General features: G+C 57.2%; 1 protein-coding gene across 3 annotated transcripts; it reads right to left on the bottom strand.

Annotated features, from left to right (window-relative positions):
* Nucleotides 1-6471: 6471 nt before the first annotated feature.
* MAB21L4 (mab-21 like 4) lies at nucleotides 6472-15489 on the bottom strand. Of its 3 annotated transcripts, none has more exons than XM_032753278.2 (5): nucleotides 14976-15489; nucleotides 10993-11218; nucleotides 9461-9614; nucleotides 7745-8101; nucleotides 6472-6615 (listed from the first exon to the last, which is right to left on the bottom strand). In XM_032753278.2, exons 1-5 carry the CDS (start codon nucleotides 15487-15489, stop codon nucleotides 6523-6525), a joined length of 1344 nt encoding a protein of 447 aa, XP_032609169.1. In that variant the 3' UTR covers nucleotides 6472-6522. The 3 variants fall into 3 exon arrangements, with proteins under 3 accessions (XP_032609169.1, XP_032609170.1, XP_032609171.1); XM_032753279.2 differs by lacking the exon at nucleotides 14976-15489 and adding an exon at nucleotides 11415-11481; XM_032753280.2 differs by lacking the exon at nucleotides 14976-15489 and adding an exon at nucleotides 11472-11481.
* Between the last annotated feature and the right edge of the window lie 5505 nt (nucleotides 15490-20994).

Below are 20994 nucleotides of genomic sequence, written 5' to 3'. Positions count from 1 at the left end.
AATATTTTCTCCCACTCTGTGGCTTACCTATTCATTTTCTTTTCTTTTTTTCTTTTTTCTTTTTCTTTTTCTTTCTTTTTTTTTTTTTTGAGACACAGTCTGTCTCTGTCCAGGCTGGAGAGCAGTGGTGTGATCTCGGCTCACTGCAAACTCCACCTCCCAGGTTCAAGAGATTCTCCTGCCTCAGCCTCCCGAGTAGCTGAGATTACAGGCACGCACCACCACACCTGGCTAATTTTTGTGTTTTTTTGTAGAGACGGGGTTTTGCCATGTTGGCCAGGCTGGTCTCAAACTCCTGACCTCAAGTGATCCACCCACCTCAGCCTCCCAAAGTGCTGGAATTACAGGCATGAGCCACCACACCCAGCTTTTACCTATTCATTTTCTTAATTGTGTCTTTCAAAGAGCAGGTATTTTCAGTTTTGGTGAAGTCGTATTTGTGAATGAGTTTTCTTCTACGGTCGGGGCTGTTTGTATCTTGTCTGAGAAACCTTTGCCTACTCTGAAGCCGTGACGATGTCTTCCTGCGTTTTCTTCTAGAAACTTTACAGTGTCAGCTTTTGTGTTTAGGTCTCTGAGACACCTCATGTTAATTTTGCACACAGGGTACAAAGGGGGTCAAGGTTCATTTTTATCCATACTGATATCCCAGTTCCAGTAACGTTTGTTCAACAGACTTTCCTTTCCCCATTGAACTGGCTTGAAAGCTGTGTTAAAAATCACTTGACTACACATTCATAGGTCTATTTACAGCCTCTCTCTTCTGTTTCATTGCATCCTCATGTCAATCTCATGCCGTTGCAAATATTGTAGCTTTATAGTAAGTCTTGAAATTAAGAACAAGTCCTCCAATGTTTTTCTCCCTTTTAAAGGTTTTTCGTATTCTACATCCTTTGAATTTCTGTGTGCGTTTTAGACTCATGTTGTCTATTTCTTCAGAACAGCTTGCTGAAATTTTGGTAGGAACTGCACCAAATCTATATATCAAGTTAAGGAAAATGGAAATAAAGTATAAATTCCATTTCATAAACATAAATGTAAGTCTTTTTAAATTACTCTCAGCAATGTTTCTAGTTTTCAATGTACAGCAAAGCGGGAGGGGGTTATTTAAGGAAAGCCAGTAACCCAGAAACAGGAAAGCCACTGACCCAGCCCAGGAGGCAGGACCAGGCAGCCTCCCCGGCCCCCAGTGGCCCTTCTCCCTCCAAGTAGGACCTCCTGGAAACAGCCCACTTGGGCGCAGATCTTTTGTTAGATTTATTCCTAGATGTTTGATATTGTTGATGCTGTTACAAATGGCATTTGAAAAATTTCATTTCCAGTTGTTTATTTTTTAATATATAATCTCATTTTTTTCTATATTAGTCTTATATCTTCTGACCTTCCTAAATTCACAAGACCTAGTAGCTTCTTTGTAGATACTTTGAATTTTCTAAGTAGATAATCAAACCCTCTGTGACTAATGAGAGTTGTACGTCTTCTGCCTGTTATGTACTTTTTCTTGCTTCATTGCGCCGGTGTAGGCCACAAATACAGTGCAGAATCCCAGTGGTGAGCGTGCACCTTCTCACCTTGGAGACGTGTTTAATGTCTCAGCCTCAGGCTCACGGCAGCAGTGGGGTTTCTGCAGCTGCCCTGCTGTCAGACGCAGGAAGTCCCCACCGGTCCTAGTTTGTGGAGAGTATTTATCACTAACAGCTGTCGTATTTTGTCAAATACCTTTTCTGCCTATGGTGAGATGATCATAAAGTTATGTTTCTTTATTCTACGGATGTGCTGTTTCGTTGACTGACCTCTTATTTTCTCGTAATATATTTGTCAGGTTTTGATAGCAAGGTTACATTGGTCTTGTAAAGTGGTTTGGACAGTATTTTCTTTTCCTTTATTTGTCAATTAAATTTGTCTAGAATAGGGACTATTTTTTTTTCCTTATATTTTGGTAGAATTGTCCAGTGAAGCCTTATGGGACAGGAGCTTTTTTCATGGGAAGGATTTTTTTTAATGACTTCTAATGTTTTAATAGACATAGAGTTCTTTAGATTTTTGTCCCTCTCTTTGTGCCCGTTTTGGTAATTTGTGTTACCCAGAGCGTGCTTGATTCCTTCTAAGTTGTTGAATGTGTTGGCATAAAATCATCCATAATATCCCTTTATTATCCTTTAATGCTTACGGGCTCTCTAATGATTTCCCTGCTTCATTCCTGATATTGGTAATTTATATTTTCTCCTTTTTTTCCCATTGATCAGTCTTGCTAGGAGGTTACTGATTTTATTAATCTCTTTGAAAAAGCGACATTTACCATCATTTTCTCAATTGTTCACTTTCTATTGATTTCCACTCTTATTGTTCCTTTTATTTTACTTCCCTTGGTTTTAATTTGCTCCTCTTTTTCTAGCTTCCTATGGTAGAAGCTTAATTGATTTTAAACATTTATTTGTTTTCTAGTATGAGCATTTAAAGCTAAAAATTTCCCTCTGAGCGCTTTCTTCACTGCATCTCCCAAATTTTGATCGATGGTGTTTTTGGTATCACTCAGATCAAAATTTTTATAATTTCCTTGTGATTTCTTCTTTGAACCACGGACTATTTAGACTTACATTGTGTAATTTCCAGATATTTGGTGGATATTCTAAAGGTATTTTTGTTTTTTATTTCAAATTTATGTCTGTTGCGGTCAGAGCTCATACTGTCTATGCATTTCAGTATTTTGAACATGTACTGAGAGTCTGTTTTATAAACTAGCAGCAGTCTTGGTGACTATCCCATGGACACGAGATGGATGTGTTTTCGTCATTGTCAGGTGTGAGCTTCTACAGATCCTCAGGTCCGCCTGGATGACAGCGTTGTTCAAGTCTTCTTTGTATCACTGGGGTTTTGTTGTTGTTGTTTGTTTTGTTTTGTTTTTTTGCCTGCTTTTTCTGTGAAGTACTGAGAGTGGGGTGTTCAGTTCTCCCAGTGTGAACGTGGTCTTGTCTCCTTCTCCCTTTAACTCTATGTATTCATCGTCATGATTTTGAAGGTCTGTTGTTAGGATTGCTACACCTTCTTGATGAACTATTTTTATCATTGTGAAACATCGCCCCTTACCTCTGGTAATACTCTGTCTTAATGTTTGTGTGTTCTCTTTCCTTGGGCCACTTGTCTCTCCATACGAAAGAGATGAACAATTTCTATTTCTTTTCTTTTCTTTTTTTTCTTTTGAGACGGAGTTTTGCTCTTGTCGCCCAGGCTGGAGTGCAGTGGCGTGATCTCGGCTCACCGCAACCTCCACCTCCCAGGTTCAAGCAGTTCTCCTGCCTCAGCTTCCCGAGTAGCTGCGATTACAGGCACCTGCCACCATTCCTGGCTAATTTTTTGTATTTTTAGTAGAGACGGGGTTTTACCATGTTGGCCAGGCTGGTCTCAAACTCCTGACCTCAGGTGATCCACCCCCCTCGGCCTCCCAAAGTGCTGGGATTACAGGCATGAGCCGCCGCGCCCGGCCCAGTTTCTATTTCCTGATGCCCTGCCCATGTGGAGGATTTTCCCTAACCACTGTCTTCTAGGAACCCCGAGTTGGGAAAGGCCATTTTGGTGTGCACCGAAAGACCAAGCCATTATATCCATGAAACAGGCTCAAGATTTTCTTCCTCGGTCATCTCATCCCAGGGAACCCTCTCAAGGCCATATGTGTGAGGTTAAAGGAGAGGCACAGGTGCACGTAGGTGGTAATAGGGTGACCCGGGCCATTGTTCATCTAACTGACTTGTTTCCACGCCCCCTGCTTGGCCTGGCCCTGAAGGGGCCATGTCCATGTACCACGGATTGCTGTTGCACCACCACTGCCGCCCCCAAACTTAGGACTCTGTAACATTCAGCTCATGGTGGGCAGCTCAGGTCACACAGTTACTTGGTGTCCCCTGGTCAGGGGCCTACTATCACGCCAAATGCTGCTTTTGAACAGTGAATACTTCTCTGCTGCAGATGATATGCTCTCGTTCCAGGACTTCGCCTCCTCTTTTGGGGTTTGCCAGAGATGCCACATGGTGCCCCTTTCTACTGCAGATACCATTTGCACCATGGTGGTATCATAGCGTGAATCTGCTCAAGAACCTCCCTGTGCCCTGGCCCCACTCAGAACCAACAGCCTTCTGAGTCCCCCAGCAAATGGACATTTCCAAGTGAGGTGCATGCAGCCTCCAAAATCCAATGAGGCCCACTAAGCACCATGCTTGTTCTTCACAGTAGGTGGCGCAAGGTACAAAAACTTGCCCTTCACCTTGGAAGCAAAGTCTCAGCATGCCCCAGACCACTGAGCCTCTAAAGTCTTAATCTCTGGGCCAGACCCTGAGACTGTAAGGTTTGTCTCCCACCCTCTGGAATGAATGGTCTTAGAAGGCATTCAAAGAACTTTCCAGTCAATCCTCTCCAGTTCGAATTAGCATGATGTCATCAATACAGTGAACCAGCATAATATTCTACAGACCATCCAGGTGACGAAGGCCCATTAGGCCTACGTTGTGACACAGAAGAGAGGGTTAACATCAGTCTGAGCCAGACTGTGAACTTATAATATTATCTCTTCCAAGTAAATGCAAACCGTGTCTGAGCCTCCCCTCTGATGGGGATTGGAAAGAATGCTTTTCTCCCAGGCCAGTGGCCACATATGAGTTCCAGAGGCCCTGCTGTCCTGTTGTACTAAGGATACCATGTCTAGCACAGCACCTGGACTACAGGTTACAACTTGGTTAAGTTTATGTAATCCACTACCACTCACCATAACCCATCTGGCTTCTACTGGGGCCATATTGGTGAATTAAAGTCTCTGAAAGTAGAACTAAATTCTGTTAGTACACCCAGGATGTGGTATGTTTTGCTGGGTTATCTTGGCCATGGGAATAGGGACGATTTCGAAATAATCTTCCCCTTGGCCCTTCCTGCTATTCCAGCTCTTACTCCTGCTATGTACAGCCACCCTGATTCACAATCAAATGCCAAGGGAATGGCCACAGGGTGGGCCTGGCCCTTCAGTTCCATTATGAATCAGATGTGAACCAAGATTCTGCTTCCACCAGCCCCCATTCTAATGGGGGAGGAGTGATGGCATTTTGTGTCCCCTTGTGTGGGTGTTGGCTCAGGCCCTGGATCTTGCAGCCTTCAAGGGGCCTGGGCATCTCCTGTCGTGAGTGTGCACTTCCTCTGGCAGATGGTCAGAGGTCCCTTTCAAGGAGGCTCCAGGGAGCTGCTGCTGCATGAATTGCAGGTCCCCTCCAAGAGCCTAGGGTGTGAGCTGTGGCTCAGGCACTGAGGGGTAAATGCCCCTGAGATGCCAGAGATGGAGAATAGGAAATGTCCAGTGGGCAGGACCCATGCAGGTCATGGGCTGCAGGCAGGCAGTGCTGGGCTGATGAGAGAATGTGAGTTGTGGGTACAAAGAATGGTAAGGACAGAGTGGGGGTGGCATCAGATGCCAGGAGAGGACACCTTACATCAGAGAGGGGGGGGATGTATTAGTAGGTTCTTGTACTGCTGTAAACAACTACCTGAGACTGGGCAATGAATAAAGAGGTTTAATTGACTCACAGTCCCGCAGGCTGTACAGGAAGCATGGCTGGGAGGCCTCAGGAAACTGACAATCAAGGTGGAAGGTCAAGGAGAAGGAGGCACATCTTACGTGGCCGGAGAAGGATGAAGACAGCAAAAGGGGAGGGGGAGGGGCAACACACTCAAACAACCAGATCTCATGAGAACTCACTCACTATCGTGACAACAGTGAGGGAGAACTCCACCCCCATGATCCAGTCACCTCCCACCGGGCCCCTCCTCCAACACTGGGGATTACAATTCTACCTGAGATGTGGGTGGGAACACAGATCCAAACCATATCAGGGGCCACTTCCACAGGGACAGGAAGAAGCAGATGGGACTAGTCCTGGGCAGGTGGGCTCATGGCTGTGTGTGCACCCTCAGTTGGCTTTAGTTTGCTCTAAGAATGAGGTAGGAGGTAGGGACGCCTGGGGAAGGGGGGTCATTCACAGAGAATGGAGAAGACTCAAAATTATCCATCAGCACATGAGACTCTTCTACTTCTAGGAGAAATATTTTCCACACTGATATACAAAAAGTGGACTGTACCCTTTCTGCTGTGTATACCCAACACATTCATTTTCTCAAAACCAAATATACAGCATTTCGTCACCAAGGAATGGCATACAGTGCAGGCAGGGCCAAGCCCTCAGCTCCAGGTCTCCTGCCGATGCTGTTTGCTTGACAACACCACGTGGCTGGGCCAACATGCACCACACGGAGAGCTTGCCACCTGCATCCAGGCCCTGACCCAGGAAGGAGGTGCTCCAAGAGGCCTGCCCTGCCCCACCAGGCACTGAAAGACTCTCAGAGGCCACTCCTGGGGAAAAAAATCCCTCCACTACCCGCTCAAGGAGAAGCCCGTTCCTTCTTCCAAACGTCCCAGGAGCCTCCCATGGTGCAGTGCAGAGTCTGTCGGGGAGCCAAGAACAGGTGGCTGAGACCAGGTGGCCCAGCTCAGCTCTCCTCGCCGCCCAGAGTCCTGGTCTTCTGGAAGATGCTCTGCATGGCAGAGATCCGGTCCTTATCCTGGATGTTGAAGACCTGGAACTACAGGCAGGGTTGCAGGGGAGAAGGGTTACAGGGACCACTGGAGCCCATCATAAGCTCTCAGGGCCGAGAGCACAGCGTGGAACAACTGGCCCTCCCTGGGCCATGCCGGGCCTTCCTGCCCCGGGTATCTGCCTGGACGGGCATCCCAGAGGCAGAGCGGCCCCAGCCTCTGCTGCTCCCTGAGCCCCTCCTCACACACGGCGTCCCTGGCATGGGCCTGCACAGAGGAGGCCCCAGGGGGTGCTGCTTGAAGGCTGCCTCCGGCGACCACCCCATCCTCACCCCACCCTGCCCACACAGGTCTGCTGAGAGCACAGAGCATGGCCCTTGCCCCCTAATCTGCAGGCTCTGGGGTAAAAATTCTTAAGTATTGGGCATGAGGGGAGACCCCAGGAGGCCATCAGCATCTCAACAGGCAGAAGTTTCCTAAAATAGGATAGAAGATGCCCAGCAGAGGGTGGCTTCCCTGGGGCCTCACTGCCACTAGGACACAGGAGAGGGTGGCTGAGAAACCCCTGTTTGTGCCCTGGAAGCAGACTGTGTTTGCTCCTGGGATGAGGGTGAGGGCCGGGCCCTGGGCGAAGAGCAGGGTGGACTCCAGGCAGGCTCGGCAGAGGTGGCAGAGCCTGGGGCACAGGGAGGGGCAGTTGGTGGAGCCTCCAGGCACCCATGAGAAGTGGCCCAGGGGACACAGGGTCCCAAGGAGCATGGCTGTGGATTCTTGAGTCCAGGGAGAAAAAAAATGTTCCCTCTGGGGCCCAGGTGAGGCCATATCCCTTCACAAGGAATGGAACTCCAGGATGGGCAGCTGGGGCTCTGAGCATTTGCCAAGTGTGAGCTGGGGGGCAATTCTGGTGGGAAACGGAAGCAGGGTCAGACCCACTGCCCTGGTTCCAGGGAGAAGCCCCAGGCCCTGTGAGACCACCAGTGAGGCGACCCCCCCACGGCCCGTGTGACCCCCAGACATCACATGTCCCCACAGACGCTCTCCATCCGAGCCCTGACCTGGCCTCAGCATTCCTGGGGCCGCTGACCCGGGAGAGAATGGGCAGGGAGCCAGGCCAGGGGTCCATCCCACCCTCCCATGCCCCTGGGCCTGCCCAAGGCCCCCGCAGCCAGCACCCACCTTGTCCAGCAGGACGTCGAAGTAGGCAGTGGCCCAGTAAGTGGGGTCGCTGGCCGGCAGCTGCAGGAGCGCCTTGAGCCCGGAGCCGATGCGCGGCGGGGGGCTGCGGCCCAGGTGGGTGGCGTGGATGCGCAGGGCCGCCTCGGGCTGGCTGGCGAAGCCCTCCACGCGCTGGTAGATGGCGCCGAGGTCCAGGTCGCTGCCCTGCAGCAGGTTGTGCTGCGGGTGGAGGAAGTGGGGCAGCTTCCGCGTGGCCAGACAACAGAGCAGCACCACCAGCAGGCGGTACACGGCTCCCTGCAACTCTGCCCAGTCCTCGGGCGCTGGGAAGAGCACGGAGGCCCATAGCAGCACCACCTGCAGGACAGCAGGGTCAGCCCTGGCCTCCTGGCCCCCCTGGCCCACCCTGCACTCCCACCCTGCGCTCTCACCCTCACCGTGGCTGCCCCTCCCTGCTCCCACCCGCACCTCTCCCTACCCTGCGCCCTCCCCTCCACGTCCCAGTAGGAGTCCCAGGCCCCTCCCACCCGCTGCCCCCAGCCTGCTGGCTCCCGAAGGCATGAACCCCTCTCTCTCCTCCCCTGCCTGGTTCTGGCCCTGGCGCCCCACCCCAGCTCCTCCTTTCACCCCCCAGGACCTCCCTTGGGGACCTCTGCAGCTCCCAGCATCCTCTGGGCCTTTCTCTCCTTCCCTCCGCCCCTTTGAGCTCCTACTCCCCCCTGCAGCCCAACCCAATGGGCCCATGGCATCGTCACAGTCCTAGCCTGTGTGCTCATGACCCCTGGCCTGAACCACAAGACCTGAGCTGCCTGTAGCCGCTCCAGAGACCCTTCCCCTCCATCCTGCCCCAGGCCCTGTCTCACAGGCCCTGTCTCACAGCGGCTTTTCAAACCCTCTTCTCCCACGGCCCCTCACGCTGCAGTTGAGTTTGGGGCTTGGGAACCACCATGCATCTGACCTCAAGGGGGGCTGGAAGCTCCAGGTCAGGTGGGGGCCTGAGAGGGCGTGGCCAGAGGTCACCTAGGGATTCCTGACACCAGGAGGGGCACCTCTCCCTCAACACCGAGCCAGGTGGAGGTGCCAGCCCCATCTGTGGAGCAGCGCCCAGCTGGCCACACACTCCAGGGAGGGGCCAGTCGAGCAGACTCCCAAGACAGCACAGCCCCCACCTGCTTCCTCGGGGTTGGGGTGGGTTGGAGTCCCTGGCCCCTGCCTGTTCCTTGTTCTTCTTAGCATTTGACGTTACAAAGCCCCAGAAGGACAGAGTTCTGCAGAATGTCACTGTGGCCCAGGAAGCAGAGAGAAGGGTGTGCCTGGACTCTCCTGGGAACCAACCCCCAGAGGGAGATGTCCCAGCCGGGTGACATTCCCAGACACTGGGAGGAGGCTCACTGGGTGAGAACACCGGGCTCTGTGAGGCCCCACCCTGAGATTCTACCCAACAGTGTCCCAGGGCCAGGAGGCCTCCGAGGTCGCGGCCCAGGGATGGCGAAGGCCAGCCTGCGGCACCACGGCACCCGCAGCTACATTCCCATGACCCTCATGAGCCACGGCCTCACCTCCTCAGAACCTGGGCAGGCCCTCAGAATCCCCCCAGCTCCGACTCGGGACTCATAGCAGCTGCCCGCCGGTCAGGGCTGGCAGGAGGGACACGCCTGGGTGCACCTACCCCTGGGCCCTGGTGACAGACAACCCGCTGAGTCCCGCCCTGGGTACCTTCAGGTGGCCAAAGGTCAGGCCGTCAGTCCGGCCACTGTCACGCCAGCTCTCGTGGTTGACCCGGTCGAGGATGGAGAGGCTGTCCAGGCGATGACCCTGCAGGGAGCCCAGCTCCCCCAGCAGCCTCGTGAGCAGGTAGTCAGCGGAGGTCCTGGGGCCCAGACAGACGCACTGGGTCAGCCCCCGCCGCTGTTGGCCCCCAGCATGGGGAACTCCTGAGCCCCGGAGGTTCGGGCCCTGGCCGGGGTTGTGCTGTGCTGCGCCTGCTGGTGGGACCCAGCCCGGAACCCAGGCTTCTCGGGAGCTGCGGTCACCGGCTGTGCAGTCTCCACGCCTGCTTTTCCTGGAGACTCCCTGGCCCTGAATACGGAGGGATATAGGAGCCTCCAGGCCAGCCCGGCCCTTTGCGTAGACAGGAAGGTGCCTCTCAGACCTGCCCAGGTTGGAGCCACCCAGCCCGGGGGTGTGACAGCTCCACCCATGGCCCCTTCAGGGAGCCCAGGGCGGCAGCCTCCAGGTGTGGCCGCACGATTGGCTCAGAATCTCTGCTCCACACCCCAGCCCCTGCCATGCCCATAGCTCAGAGCAGCTCACACCAGATGACTTGCTGTGTGCATGCTGGATGGGCTGAGGTGGTGGAGCCTTGGCACCGTACCCTCATGGGCCCACCCTTCACGGAGCCGCAACGGGGGCCAGTAACGCGCCCAGTGTCCCCCCCCCAAGTCTACAGGACGTGGGGCACCAAAAATGTCATTTTCCCATTTACTTGCAAAAATGACTCTGCCTAGCCCAGCCCTTCCCCTTCCTTGGCAGGAGGGCAGGTAGTTATTCCACAAGCTTGGACACCGCCCCTGCCTCGTGTGAAGGGGTCCGCGGGAATGCACGGCAGGTGACTGGCGCTCCGCTGAGCCTTTCCTTTCGGGAGAGAACCACAGGAGGGACATGACCAGCTTTGCAAAGCCCTCCACTGACGAGCGTGGATTCAACCATCCTTCCAGCAAGTGACGGGGGGAGGTGAGCCACCCTGAGGGGCTGTTGCAGTGGTGTCAGATCTGGATGGGGTGCGGTCCCTGGCCATTGGCTAGGGGTCTCCAGGAGAGCTCAGCCTCTGCCCAGGGCCCCTCTCCTTCCTCTCAGACATCAATGTGGACACACCCCCACTGGGGACCCTCTCAGCTTCTCTGGGAACCCGCCTGCCTGGACAGGTTGCCTGAACTCTCAGCTATTTTCCTGCCCCAAGCAAAAGCTGGGTAGTGAAAGGTCCCATCTAGGGCAGCCGTCCACAATTCCAGGTCTCTCATCACCCAGTGTCAGATGCCACCAGGCCCCTTTCCACTTGGGAGAGGTCACATTTCCACCCTCCCTACAGCCAGAGACCCCAGTAATCTCAGTGGAACACACATGCCCATGGGGGCAGAGGCAGATGGAGGACCCTGCAGATCCTGCTGGCTGGGGCCAGGGGAGCATGGGGGCGGTGGCCCCTTCCTGCCCATTCCCCAGGAACCTTGTGACCAGGAGGGTGTGCCTACCTCCAGAGCTGGGCGCTGGCCGGCACCAGGTCCACCCCTTGGCCGAGGATCCTTCTCAAGCTGCCCTCGGGGAATCCGGGCATCTGCTGCACCCCCTCCAGGGCAGGCACCCCAAGCTTCCTTCTCACCACGGGCACCACGTGGAAGCTGATTGTTCTCCAGCCGCTGGACACCAGCAAGGACAGATGGAGCTGCTCCTCCCTCAGGCTGGCCGCGTTCAGCGAACCTGCAAAGACCCAAGTCACGCCGGCCCCTCGACCTGCCTTACCCTCCCAGGACACTCCACAGCCCTCCTCCTGCTGCCAGCTTGGCCCCTGCCCCTCATCACCTCTCCAGCCTCCTCGACCTGCCTCACCCACCCAGGACACTCCACAACCCTCCTCCTGCTGCCAACTTAGCCCCTGCCCCTCATCACCTCTCACCTGCAGCCCTCTCTGCTGGTCCCCACCTGCAGGCTGCAGCTCCCCAACCCCGGACACCTGTGTCCATCCCGGGACCTCAGCCGAGTGATGAGCTAGCCACCATGCCTGCCCAATGGTGACAGTCCTTGGCACAACTGTCAGCTCGGCGACTTGCAGCATCAGTGATGACAGCAGCATCCTACGTGAGGTTTTCCTTTGCCAGGCACCACCCTCACCCCACACCCCAGGACCACGCCTGCTGTGCCTTCCCAGGCCTTCCTGAGCCTGCTCTCTCTGCCCCAGCCCTGGGACCGAAGTCCCAGCCCGCAGCTAGCCCCCTACCTCTTGACGATGGCCCTGGCGTCTCTGCTGCCTTCTCTGCAGGGGAGGAGGCAGCAGCAGTCCAGGCTGGGGCCACAGGGCTCCCACTCCAGAGCTGGAGAGGGTGGAGCGAGGCTAGGCCTTTCCTCCCCAGAACTCGCCTCCTCCTCCCCCCACCCCTGGAAGCTTCCCTGAGAGCCCCCTGCCACTCAAATCAACTGCGTGCATGGGAAGCCCATGTTGGATCCAGCTAGGGGACCAGTCTACATGATGGGGGCAGCTGGGGAGAGAGGGACAGGCCCAGGCCAGGGCTCAGTTCCCATGGAGAGAAGAGGTGGCGGCGGCCTCCAGTAGCAGGGAGCCAGCTCGGCCACCCCTGTTTCTGGGCTGCCCAGGCCAGCAGGCTCACAGTGACGGAGCTCAGCCACTATTCCTGACCAGGTCTGGATCCTACACTTCTCAGAGAGCCCTTGCCCGAGAGCCCCATGTCCTCTGTCACCCCACAGGTGGCACATTCTGGCCAAGAGGTTTCCCACTCCCTTCCCTCCTCAGACCCCACCCAGGACCCAGCCCAGTGCCCACTTCCCTAACATGGAACCCAGAGCCCTGAGGGCCTGCTCCAGGGTGTAACGGGGCTGGGGCTGGGGGCATTCTGGTGAGTCCAGGGGCCCTCTGGCCTCTGCTTCAGTTGCCCTACTCCCCCCAAAACAAATTAATGTCCGAGAATGAAGAGGTGAGGTGTCACTCAGGGTGACTGCAGACACCCGCACAGCCCCCGCCCAACACTGGCCCAGGGACTGGGGGAGAGGCCGCCCCTCCCCTCCCCAGTACTGTCCAGCCAGGGTGCCCAGGTCACAGGGAGCAGGGTCCAGGCAGCATGCTGGCGTGTCCCCGAGGGAATCCTGGCATGTGCCTTGGGAAAGGTCCCCATCATGAGCGAGCATGGGGCCTGCCTTCCCACCATCCCACCGTCCCAGGGCCCTTCCGGAGGGAGCCTGGTCCTGGCTGTGTGGACCCCTCAGCACCCACAATCTCCCCTGGGGCAGTTCTGGGGACACCTCTGGGACCCACCTCAGGGCAACCCTGGCCCTGCTGCCTGGGCAGCCCATCCCACAGGGGCCTCAGTTCCCATCAATGGAAGAGAAGGAGGGGCCCCCCATGCGGCATTTGAGGTGCCTGCCATTCAGAGCCGCCTCTAGTGGCCACACACCTCATCTGCCGTGGGCCACACACGCTCGCTGCCCATGACCTGGCAGCTTGGAAGGCAGCCACAACTACACCAGCCCAGCCACAGGCCACAGCCCCGGGCTGGTCTCACCGGTTCCCAGGGTGGGGGCAGCCTGACCCCTGTCACCCAGGCTGCCACTTCCCGTTTAAGGTGAGTGTCAGGAAACAATGCCTGGAATCTCCCTGCACGCCCAGCGCAGCTTCAGGGGCCGTGGGTGCGGCCTGCATTATCGGGTCTGCTTTCCCAGGACGCACTCTGCGGGTGTGAGGAGCCTGGCGGCTTAGACCAAATCCGAACGACTCAGGGCCTGGCACGGCCTCCTGCTCACCCCAATGGGTGGGCCTGTCTCACAGGTGGGGACAGGGCCAAGTGAGGTCGGGAAGAAGATAGAAATACCCACCCCACGGCCTAGATGATTAGAGGTTCAGAAGATGCTGGGGCAGGAAGCCCAAGGAGCTGGGGGCAGGGTGAGGGCTGGCTGGGAGCACCAGAAGCTGACACCCCACAGGTCAGGTCAGTCACTCACCCTAGGGCACTAGACAGGTCTGGGGAGGGCTTCTGTTAGAATCCGCCCTCCTGGCCTCCCAGTATATAGACGGGAGGCCTGGCTGTGTGCGGCGGTGGCGGCACACCCTTCCCCAGAACCCACAGAAGGTGCCCCTGCCTTCAGGCAGGCCCCAGCGCTGGGCAGCCCCAAGCAGCTCACGGCCTCTCGCGAAGGTGAGCTGACCCCACCCGCTGACCTCACGGAGGACAGGAGGGTCGGATGAATACTAGGGAGGTGACTCGAGGCAACAAAGCCCTGTGAGGACTGTGGTGACTGGTGACTCACATGTGACAAATTCTGTTCCAGTCCCCAGTTCCCTTCCAAGACAACCTGACCCCCTGGAGGATGGCTGCACCACTCGGGGTCCCCATCATCCCGGCTCCTGCACAGGCTGAGCCCTGTCCTCCCAGCCACCCTCGCCGTCCAGGCAGCCCCTGCTGAAGGAGCCCTGGGCTCAGACTCACCCTGCACTGTATCAACAAGGCCCCAAAGGTGGGCCAGGCCCTGTGGCTCACACCTGTAATCCCAGCACTTCGAGAGGCCCAGGTGGATGGATCGTCTGAGGTCAGAAGTTCAAGACCAGCCTGGCCAACATGGTGAAACCCTGTCTCTACTAAAATACAAAAATTAGCTGGGCGTGGTGGCCCATGCCTGTAATCCTAGCTACTCGGGAGACTGAGGCAGGAGAATCGCTTGAACCGGGAGGCGGAGGTTGCAGTGAGCCAAGATCGCGCCATTGCACTCCACCCTGGGTGACAGAGTGAGACTCGGTCTCAAAAACAAATAAACAAACAAAAGGCCCCAGAGGAGAGACTGAGGCCAGCCCCTGGTCCATGCAGAAGCCCAGCCTCAGAGCCCACTTGGGGCTCAAGACACCAATAGGCAACTCAGCCACAAGCTGATAAGACACGGGCACACACATTCACACCCCTGCACTCCTGTGCACGCAGGCAGGCACACACACACCCCTCCCACCAGGTGCAACATCATCAGACACTGGAAGTGGGCATGAGACGGCCTCGGGGAGCCTCAAGGTCACAGGCTGTGACTGGCAACAGAGCCACCTGCCCGGAGCCGTGTGAGGGACCCTCCTGCAAGGCCACCAGTGAAGCAGCTGCCCCAGACTCCAGCCACTGGACCACCGGCAGCCATGGAAACCCCGTGCAAACACACGACGCAGAACACGTCATCTGTCTTCTTAGAGGCATTTGGAGCTGGAAGACCTAAGTGAGGTCTCCCGACTTCTGTGCCCCAACACGCTGTTCACACTTGCACAGTGTCACACACGTGCACACATGCCTGTGTGTGCAGTCACACACAGAGGACAGTCGCCACCTTGTGTGCACATACATGGCAATCACACACATGTGCACTCACACACTTGCACACAGACACCCACACAGTGGGCAGGTACAGCTCTGCGAGCACCCACACAGCAGCCCCTCGGTACGCACAGATACGCGTGCAGAGTGGGCTGTGCCTGTACCTGGCGCGATGAGACTGTGGTGCTTGCAGTGTACGATGGCTGCCACCAGCAGGTCCTTGAGGACACACAGGACCTTGCTGGGCACAATGTGTCCACGGCACTTGGCGTCACCCTCTGAGGAGGCAGTGAAGGTATCGTCGGTGGTCCACCGCTCCAGGCCAGCCCCTTCCCTGGGCACACCCAGGCGGCATAATTCAGGGCCATCCCCCGGCCGGGTGGCCTCCGGTTCCTCAATCAGTAGAGCCTCGGCATCCACCCACAGGGGCACCTCCATGTCCATTGGGTCCTCAGAGGAGCGCAGGGCGAACTGGAAGGCCTCCAGGCCGCGGGAGTAGTCCACGATGAAGCGGCGGTCCAGGGCATGCACGCGCTCCAGCACCGTGAGCAGCACGTTCTCTGCGCGCTGGAAGTCCTGGGCACGCGGTGCCTCCCGGGACCGGATGGCCTGCAGGTAGTGGTGCCACAGGGGCACCTGCACGGCCATGGCTGCGGTGGGGACAGCAGGGGCAGGCATCCCTTCAGTGGCAGGTGAGGGCCAGTGGCCCCTGAGGAGGACTCCGCAGGCCAGCTGTGCAGATGGGCTGTGAGGAGGCACCTGCCCAGGTGAGCAGCAGGTCTGCAGATGGGGCCTCAGCTCCCGCAGAGCAGAATTCCAGTGTGACAGCACAGTGCGGCAGGTGAAATAGCTGAACTATTTAAGGCCTTTGAAGTGGGGGTGAGTCAGTCCCCAGCAATTGAGAATGTCACAGGGGCCGTGCAGGGCAGGCGGAGGCTCAGTTTGGTTACCACCCTCCTCCCTCCCGTCAGAAGAGCTCTCTCATCTTAGGCCCAAGGCACGGCCCCTGTGCCAGCCAGGCTTGAGGTCCCTGGAGAAATACTGCCGCTGGACTGGGCCATCCCTGGGATGGCAGCCTGTGTGTGTTGCTGATGGGCCTCCTTCCACCCTCCTCCCCACAGCCCGGGGGCCGGGTCTCTGGATCAGGCACCCCCGCCCCAGCCTCCCTGCCAGGTTGGAGGGAACACAAGGCACCCCGTGGCTCAGTGAGGAAGGGGAGGCAGGGCAGTGGCTGCCTAGATCCCACTGTTGGGGAGCCCCGGACTCTCTAAGGCTGCCTGGAAGGCTGGGAACCTAGGGGCTGCGTCTCTGCAAATGTTCCCCTCAGACACCTGTGCCCGGCTTAAAGGAAGACGCCTCAAACACGCACAGGCCGCAGTCCTGGCGTGGCTCCTGCCTCTGCCCCAGCCGTGCATCCAGCCATCTGGGCCCCGGACCCCTGGGCTACCAGTCCCCACCCCACCCCACCCTGCCCAGCCTCCAACCTGAGAGGAGCTGGCACCCACCTAGCCTGGGAGCTGGAGCTCGTCTGGTTCTGGAGAGAAGCAGCCTCCGTGGCTCCACCTCACCCAGGTGGAGAACCTCGCCCCACCATCCCCCTCCAGCACCTGCGCCAGGCATCCTGCCGGCCCCGCCCCTCTCCCTGCACAGGGCCGTGCAAGTCCCAACCAGCAGGGAGCCGCCCCACCGACCCTTGGCCCTGCCAGCTGGCCGAGTGCATCGGGTGCTCAGCCGCAGGGGTGTCTGCAAACAGTGAACGTGGAGACGGCCCCACACAGGCGTCGTGAAGATGCGCCCCTGTAGCCACCACACGTGGGCCTCTCACCCCCTGGGGATCTGCACCTGAGTCAGAGCTGTGGGCAGAACCAGGATCCCAGGAGGGGTGGGGCAGGGGGCGACAGCCACTCACTTCCTGGTGCTTGGAAGCCCCTGTGAGGGGCTGCAGCCAAGTGAGCGGGTCTCTGCTTCCATGCCTCCCAGGACAGGGAGCTCACCACCTCACAGGGTAGCCCACGGTCAAGCGAGAGACAGATATCCCTCTTCCAAGCTGGCCCACTCCTGTTCCCTGGAGGTGCCTAGAGCACGTGTCCCCCTCCCCGAGGGCAGCCGTTCAGGTTCAAGGCTCCATTTGTCCTGGGCCCTCGCCCACGGCCTGCCTAGGTCCCCACACATACCCGTGTGCCACAGTCCTCTGTCTCCACAGGACTCTGGCCTGCGGGGAGGTGGACGCTGCTGCAGGGCAGCTGGGACCCTGCACTCCTGGATAGCCCGGTCTTGCCCCTCACCCTCGGCCGCAGCGGCCCAGGGAGCTCATCTGCCTGTTCTGGGCCTTGGCTTCAACGTCTGTGATTTGATGACACCTTCAGTGCCCCAGCTCCTCCTTCCCAGGAACCTCCTGGTGTTCTGAATTCGCCCAGGAGACCCCCGACCCCATCCCAATCTACCCAAACTGCCCAGGGGCTCTGAGCCACGGGAAGGGTTCGGCTCCTCAGCCCCCAAGCTGCTCCCTCCAGTGGCCGCAGAGCAGGGCCCTTCTCCCTCGGGGGCAGCCCCCAGGCTTTGCATCCTCCTTTGCCCCTAAAGCCCCCTCTCCACTGCTGTCAACACCAAGAGCCCAAGACAATGTCCCCCCTCTCCTCTCCTCAGCAGGGGATTCCATCCGGCTGACACCCTGTCCTGTCCTTCACTGGCTCTGGCCTCCTGGCCCCCACCAGTTCCTGAGCTGAACCCAGCTGGTTGCCCCAAGGGACCCCACTCTCTCCACCTGTGCCCCAGCTGAGGTCAGAGCCTCTGATGGGCCAGGCCCCATCCTTGCCCCTTGGCCCCTCTGGCGGGTGGTGAATGACATGGTGAGCTCCCTGTGGCTGGAACGGTGTCACACTCCTCAGTGTACCCTAGAGCCGGGCACGATGCCTGGCACACAGGAGCATGTGGAGCACACCAGGGAACTGTGGACAAGCAAAGGTCCCTGGAAAGCTGGACCTGTGAGAGAGAGGGGAGAGCCACTGCTGACGGAGGGGATGTGGATGACCGCCCTGGATGCAGGGCAGCTTTGACCACAAAGGGGCCAAGTGCTCCAGAGGCCTGCAGGCAGCCACTAGCCACAGCGAACCCAGGACTCCAACTCTGACCCCAGGACGGCAGCGTGGTGAGGGTGGGGAGGGTCAGAGAAACCAGACGTGTCCTGGGGCCTTGGCAACTCAAGAAGGGGTTCCTTGGCACCCGTGGCAACCGCAAATGCTCAGATGGGTGTTGATTCAGTCTCTCAGTAGAGCTCAGGGCCAGAGCACGGATCCTGTATTTCAGGAAGTCCCAGATGTACTGGGAAAGGCGGGGTGGGAAGCAGACATTCCGGCCTGAACAGAGTCCAGGGGCTGAACCCAGGGAAGCACCAGGGGCACACCCTGAGCCGTGGGGGCTCCACGCAGCTGCAGCCCACAGCGGGGGCATGTTTCCAGGGCTGCGACAGACCACGGCAGAGGTAAAATGACAGAAGTGAATTCTCACAGCTCTGGAGGCGGACGTCCAAGAGCATGGTGTCGTGAGCTCCCTCCGGAGGCTCCAGGGAAGCGCCGCTCCCACCTCTCCCAGCTCCGGTGCAGCCGCGTTCCTTGGCCACGTCTCTCCATCTCCGTCCTCACGCGGTCCTCTCCTGTGGGCAGCTGTGCTATCTCTTTCTGCTTCTCTTACAAGGACACTGGGGAGACCATTTAGGGCCACCAGGCCATCCCAGATGATCTTCTCATCCCACAGGCCTCAATTCACCCACAGTTCAGTCTGTTACCGCGTAAGATCTCAATTCACCCACAGTTCAGTCTGTTACCGCGTGAGATCTCAATTCACCCACAGTTCAGTCTGTTACCGCATGAGATCTCAATTCACCCACAGTTCACTCTGTTACCACGTAAGATCTCAATTCACCCACAGTTCAGTCTGTTACCACATGAGATCTCAATTCACCCACAGTTCAGTCTGTTACCACGTTCACTCTGTTACCACGTAAGATCTCAATTCACCCACAGTTCAGTCTGTTACCACGTAAGGCCACACTGTCTCCTGTGCTTTGTAAGGTCCTGTTCACAGGTTCTGGGGACTAGGAGGTGGCTGTTCCTCAGCCAGCCACGGTCAGCAGCCCCCACACCACCACGTGCCAGGAGCCCTGCCGGGACGCTGCCTGCAGGGACCCTGTGCTCACTGCCCCTCCCCAGCCCAGCCACCTGTTCGGGAACAGTGCGCACAGCTCTGTGCAGCCTCAGGCATGCAAAAGCAACCAAGACAGGAGTCTCCAACCGAGGTCTACACCAGCCACCGACGCCTGCAGTACTCTGGGAAGGAGACCCTTCTTCTGCGTCGGGCCCTTCTCTCCAGGACACTGTGGTCCTATTCAGCCAAGGTGCCCAGAGTACCCGCCAGGCCTGCTCAGGCTCAGATGTGGATGCAGAAAAGTCAGACTTGAGCAGATGAGCTTGGCACCATCGCTGCCCCGCTGTGCTCCAGGCCCTCAATGGACAGTGAGGAATCCACAGGAGACAGACTCTCAGACAGAATCCAGCCGCCCAGAGACCAGACGCCCTTTACGCAGATGCCTCTGCGGGGAAGCAGTTTCCGTGCTGACATGAGTAGTCTGGACTTCAGGATAAAGCTGCAATGCTCACCACGCGGGACAAACCTGCGTCCTGACTCCCGGAGCACATGCCCAGCCCCTGCGGCCTCCCCTTCAGGGCCTAACTCTGCATCAGGGTGACAAATAAAATGCAGGACGCCCAGCTGTTAGGATTAATCTGAAGTTCAAATCTAATTTGCATGGCACACAAACATTTATTGTTGTTGATCTGGAGTTGGAATATAACAGGGATCCCTGTATTTCCACTGCTAAGCTTGGCAGCCCCCCTGGGAGCGGCTCTGAGCGGTAGGGGGGAACCCCCGCTGGGAGGAATGAAGCAAAGAAGCAGGGGCTGGGGCGGGAAGGAGGTGATGGGCAGTTAAGCCCTAGGTGGATGGAGAGGGCTGGAGTCTGCTCAGCTGGGGAACAGTCAGGTGTGTGGCGGGGTGGGTGGGGTCGGGAGATGCATCTGTGGGTCATGGGCTGGGGGCTACTTTGGACCACCCTGAGGAGCTGAGCCTCATGGGGCTGAGAGTGGGCTGATCCCTCACCTGGAAAAACCAGTGGGGAGCAGACATTGGAGCAGACTCATTTTTCTGAGGCAGGCTCAGCCCAGGACAGGGGGTGGGCAGGAGTCCTGGGGAGAAGGAAGCTCGACGGCACGGGGTGGGTGGAGGGCGGTGTGAGAGAGGGGAAGGGGATGTTCTCTCAGTGGTGGCATGGAGACTGCTCATCTGGGCACTCAGGGACACCAGCTCCGTCTGTCCAGGGCTCCAGTCACCAACTCAGGGCCAGCCCACAGGCTGCAGCTCCCCCGGAACGTGCAGCTGGGTGGGGGAACCCTCTAGGTCTCCCCAGGTGCTGGCCACAGTAGGTTTTGTTTTGCTTGCTGGTTGCAGTTTTAGTTTTTTACATTTTGGTAAATAAACATAACTTTTATCATCTTGACCACCTTTAAGTGTGCAGCTCAGCACCATTAAGAACATTTATGTTGCAGTGCGGCCATTGTCACCGTCAGTCTCCAGAGCTCGTCTCATCTTCCAAGCTGAGACTCTGTGCCTGTTCCACACTGACTCCTGCCCCTCCCCCAGCCCCTGGCTCTCACCATTCTACCTTCCGTTTCTAGGGCTTGGAGCACTCCTGGGACCTCAGGTAAGCGTCGGACTTAGCACGTGCTTATTTCACTTGGCGTTATATCCTCAGGGTTCTTCCAGATTGTGGCATGTGTGAGAATTTCCTTCCTTTTAAAGGTGGAGTAATGTTCCACGGCGGGGACGGACCACATCATCTGTGAACAGACACCTGGGCTCCTTCCACCATCGGCTGCAGTGCAAATGCTGCTATGAACACAGGGGTACGAATATCTCTTTGAGTCTCTGCTTTCAGTTCCTTGGGGTATATGCCCAGAAGTGGGTTCCTGGATCATATGGGAACTCTGTTTAATTTTCTGAGGATCTGTCACACTGTTCCCGCCACAGTGCACAAAAGCCCTGGCTTCTCCACGTCCTCCCCAGCACTCATCCTCTGCTTTCTGGGTAAGAGCCATCTCAGGGATTGTGAAGTGCTGACGTGCTGTGGTT

The sequence above is a fragment of the Hylobates moloch genome, unplaced genomic scaffold, assembly GCF_009828535.3.
Source record: "Hylobates moloch isolate HMO894 unplaced genomic scaffold, HMol_V3 SCAFFOLD_1, whole genome shotgun sequence".
Lineage (NCBI taxonomy): Eukaryota > Metazoa > Chordata > Mammalia > Primates > Hylobatidae > Hylobates > Hylobates moloch.
This window is presented reverse-complemented; position numbering and strand designations above follow the sequence as displayed.

What these genes read in the sequence shown, in the direction of transcription:
- MAB21L4 (XM_032753278.2), bottom strand. Translation starts at nt 15,489, where the DNA reads ATGCCTGCCCCTGCTGTCCCCACCGCAGCCATGGCCGTGCAGGTGCCC. An exon ending in CCACAGTCTCATCGCGCCAG is followed by an intron (nt 11,219 to 14,975) that starts GTACAGGCACAG and finishes GGGTCTTTGCAG; the next exon opens with GTTCGCTGAACGCGGCCAGC. An exon ending in TCGACGTCCTGCTGGACAAG is followed by an intron (nt 6,616 to 7,744) that starts GTGGGTGCTGGC and finishes CCCTGCCTGTAG; the next exon opens with TTCCAGGTCTTCAACATCCA.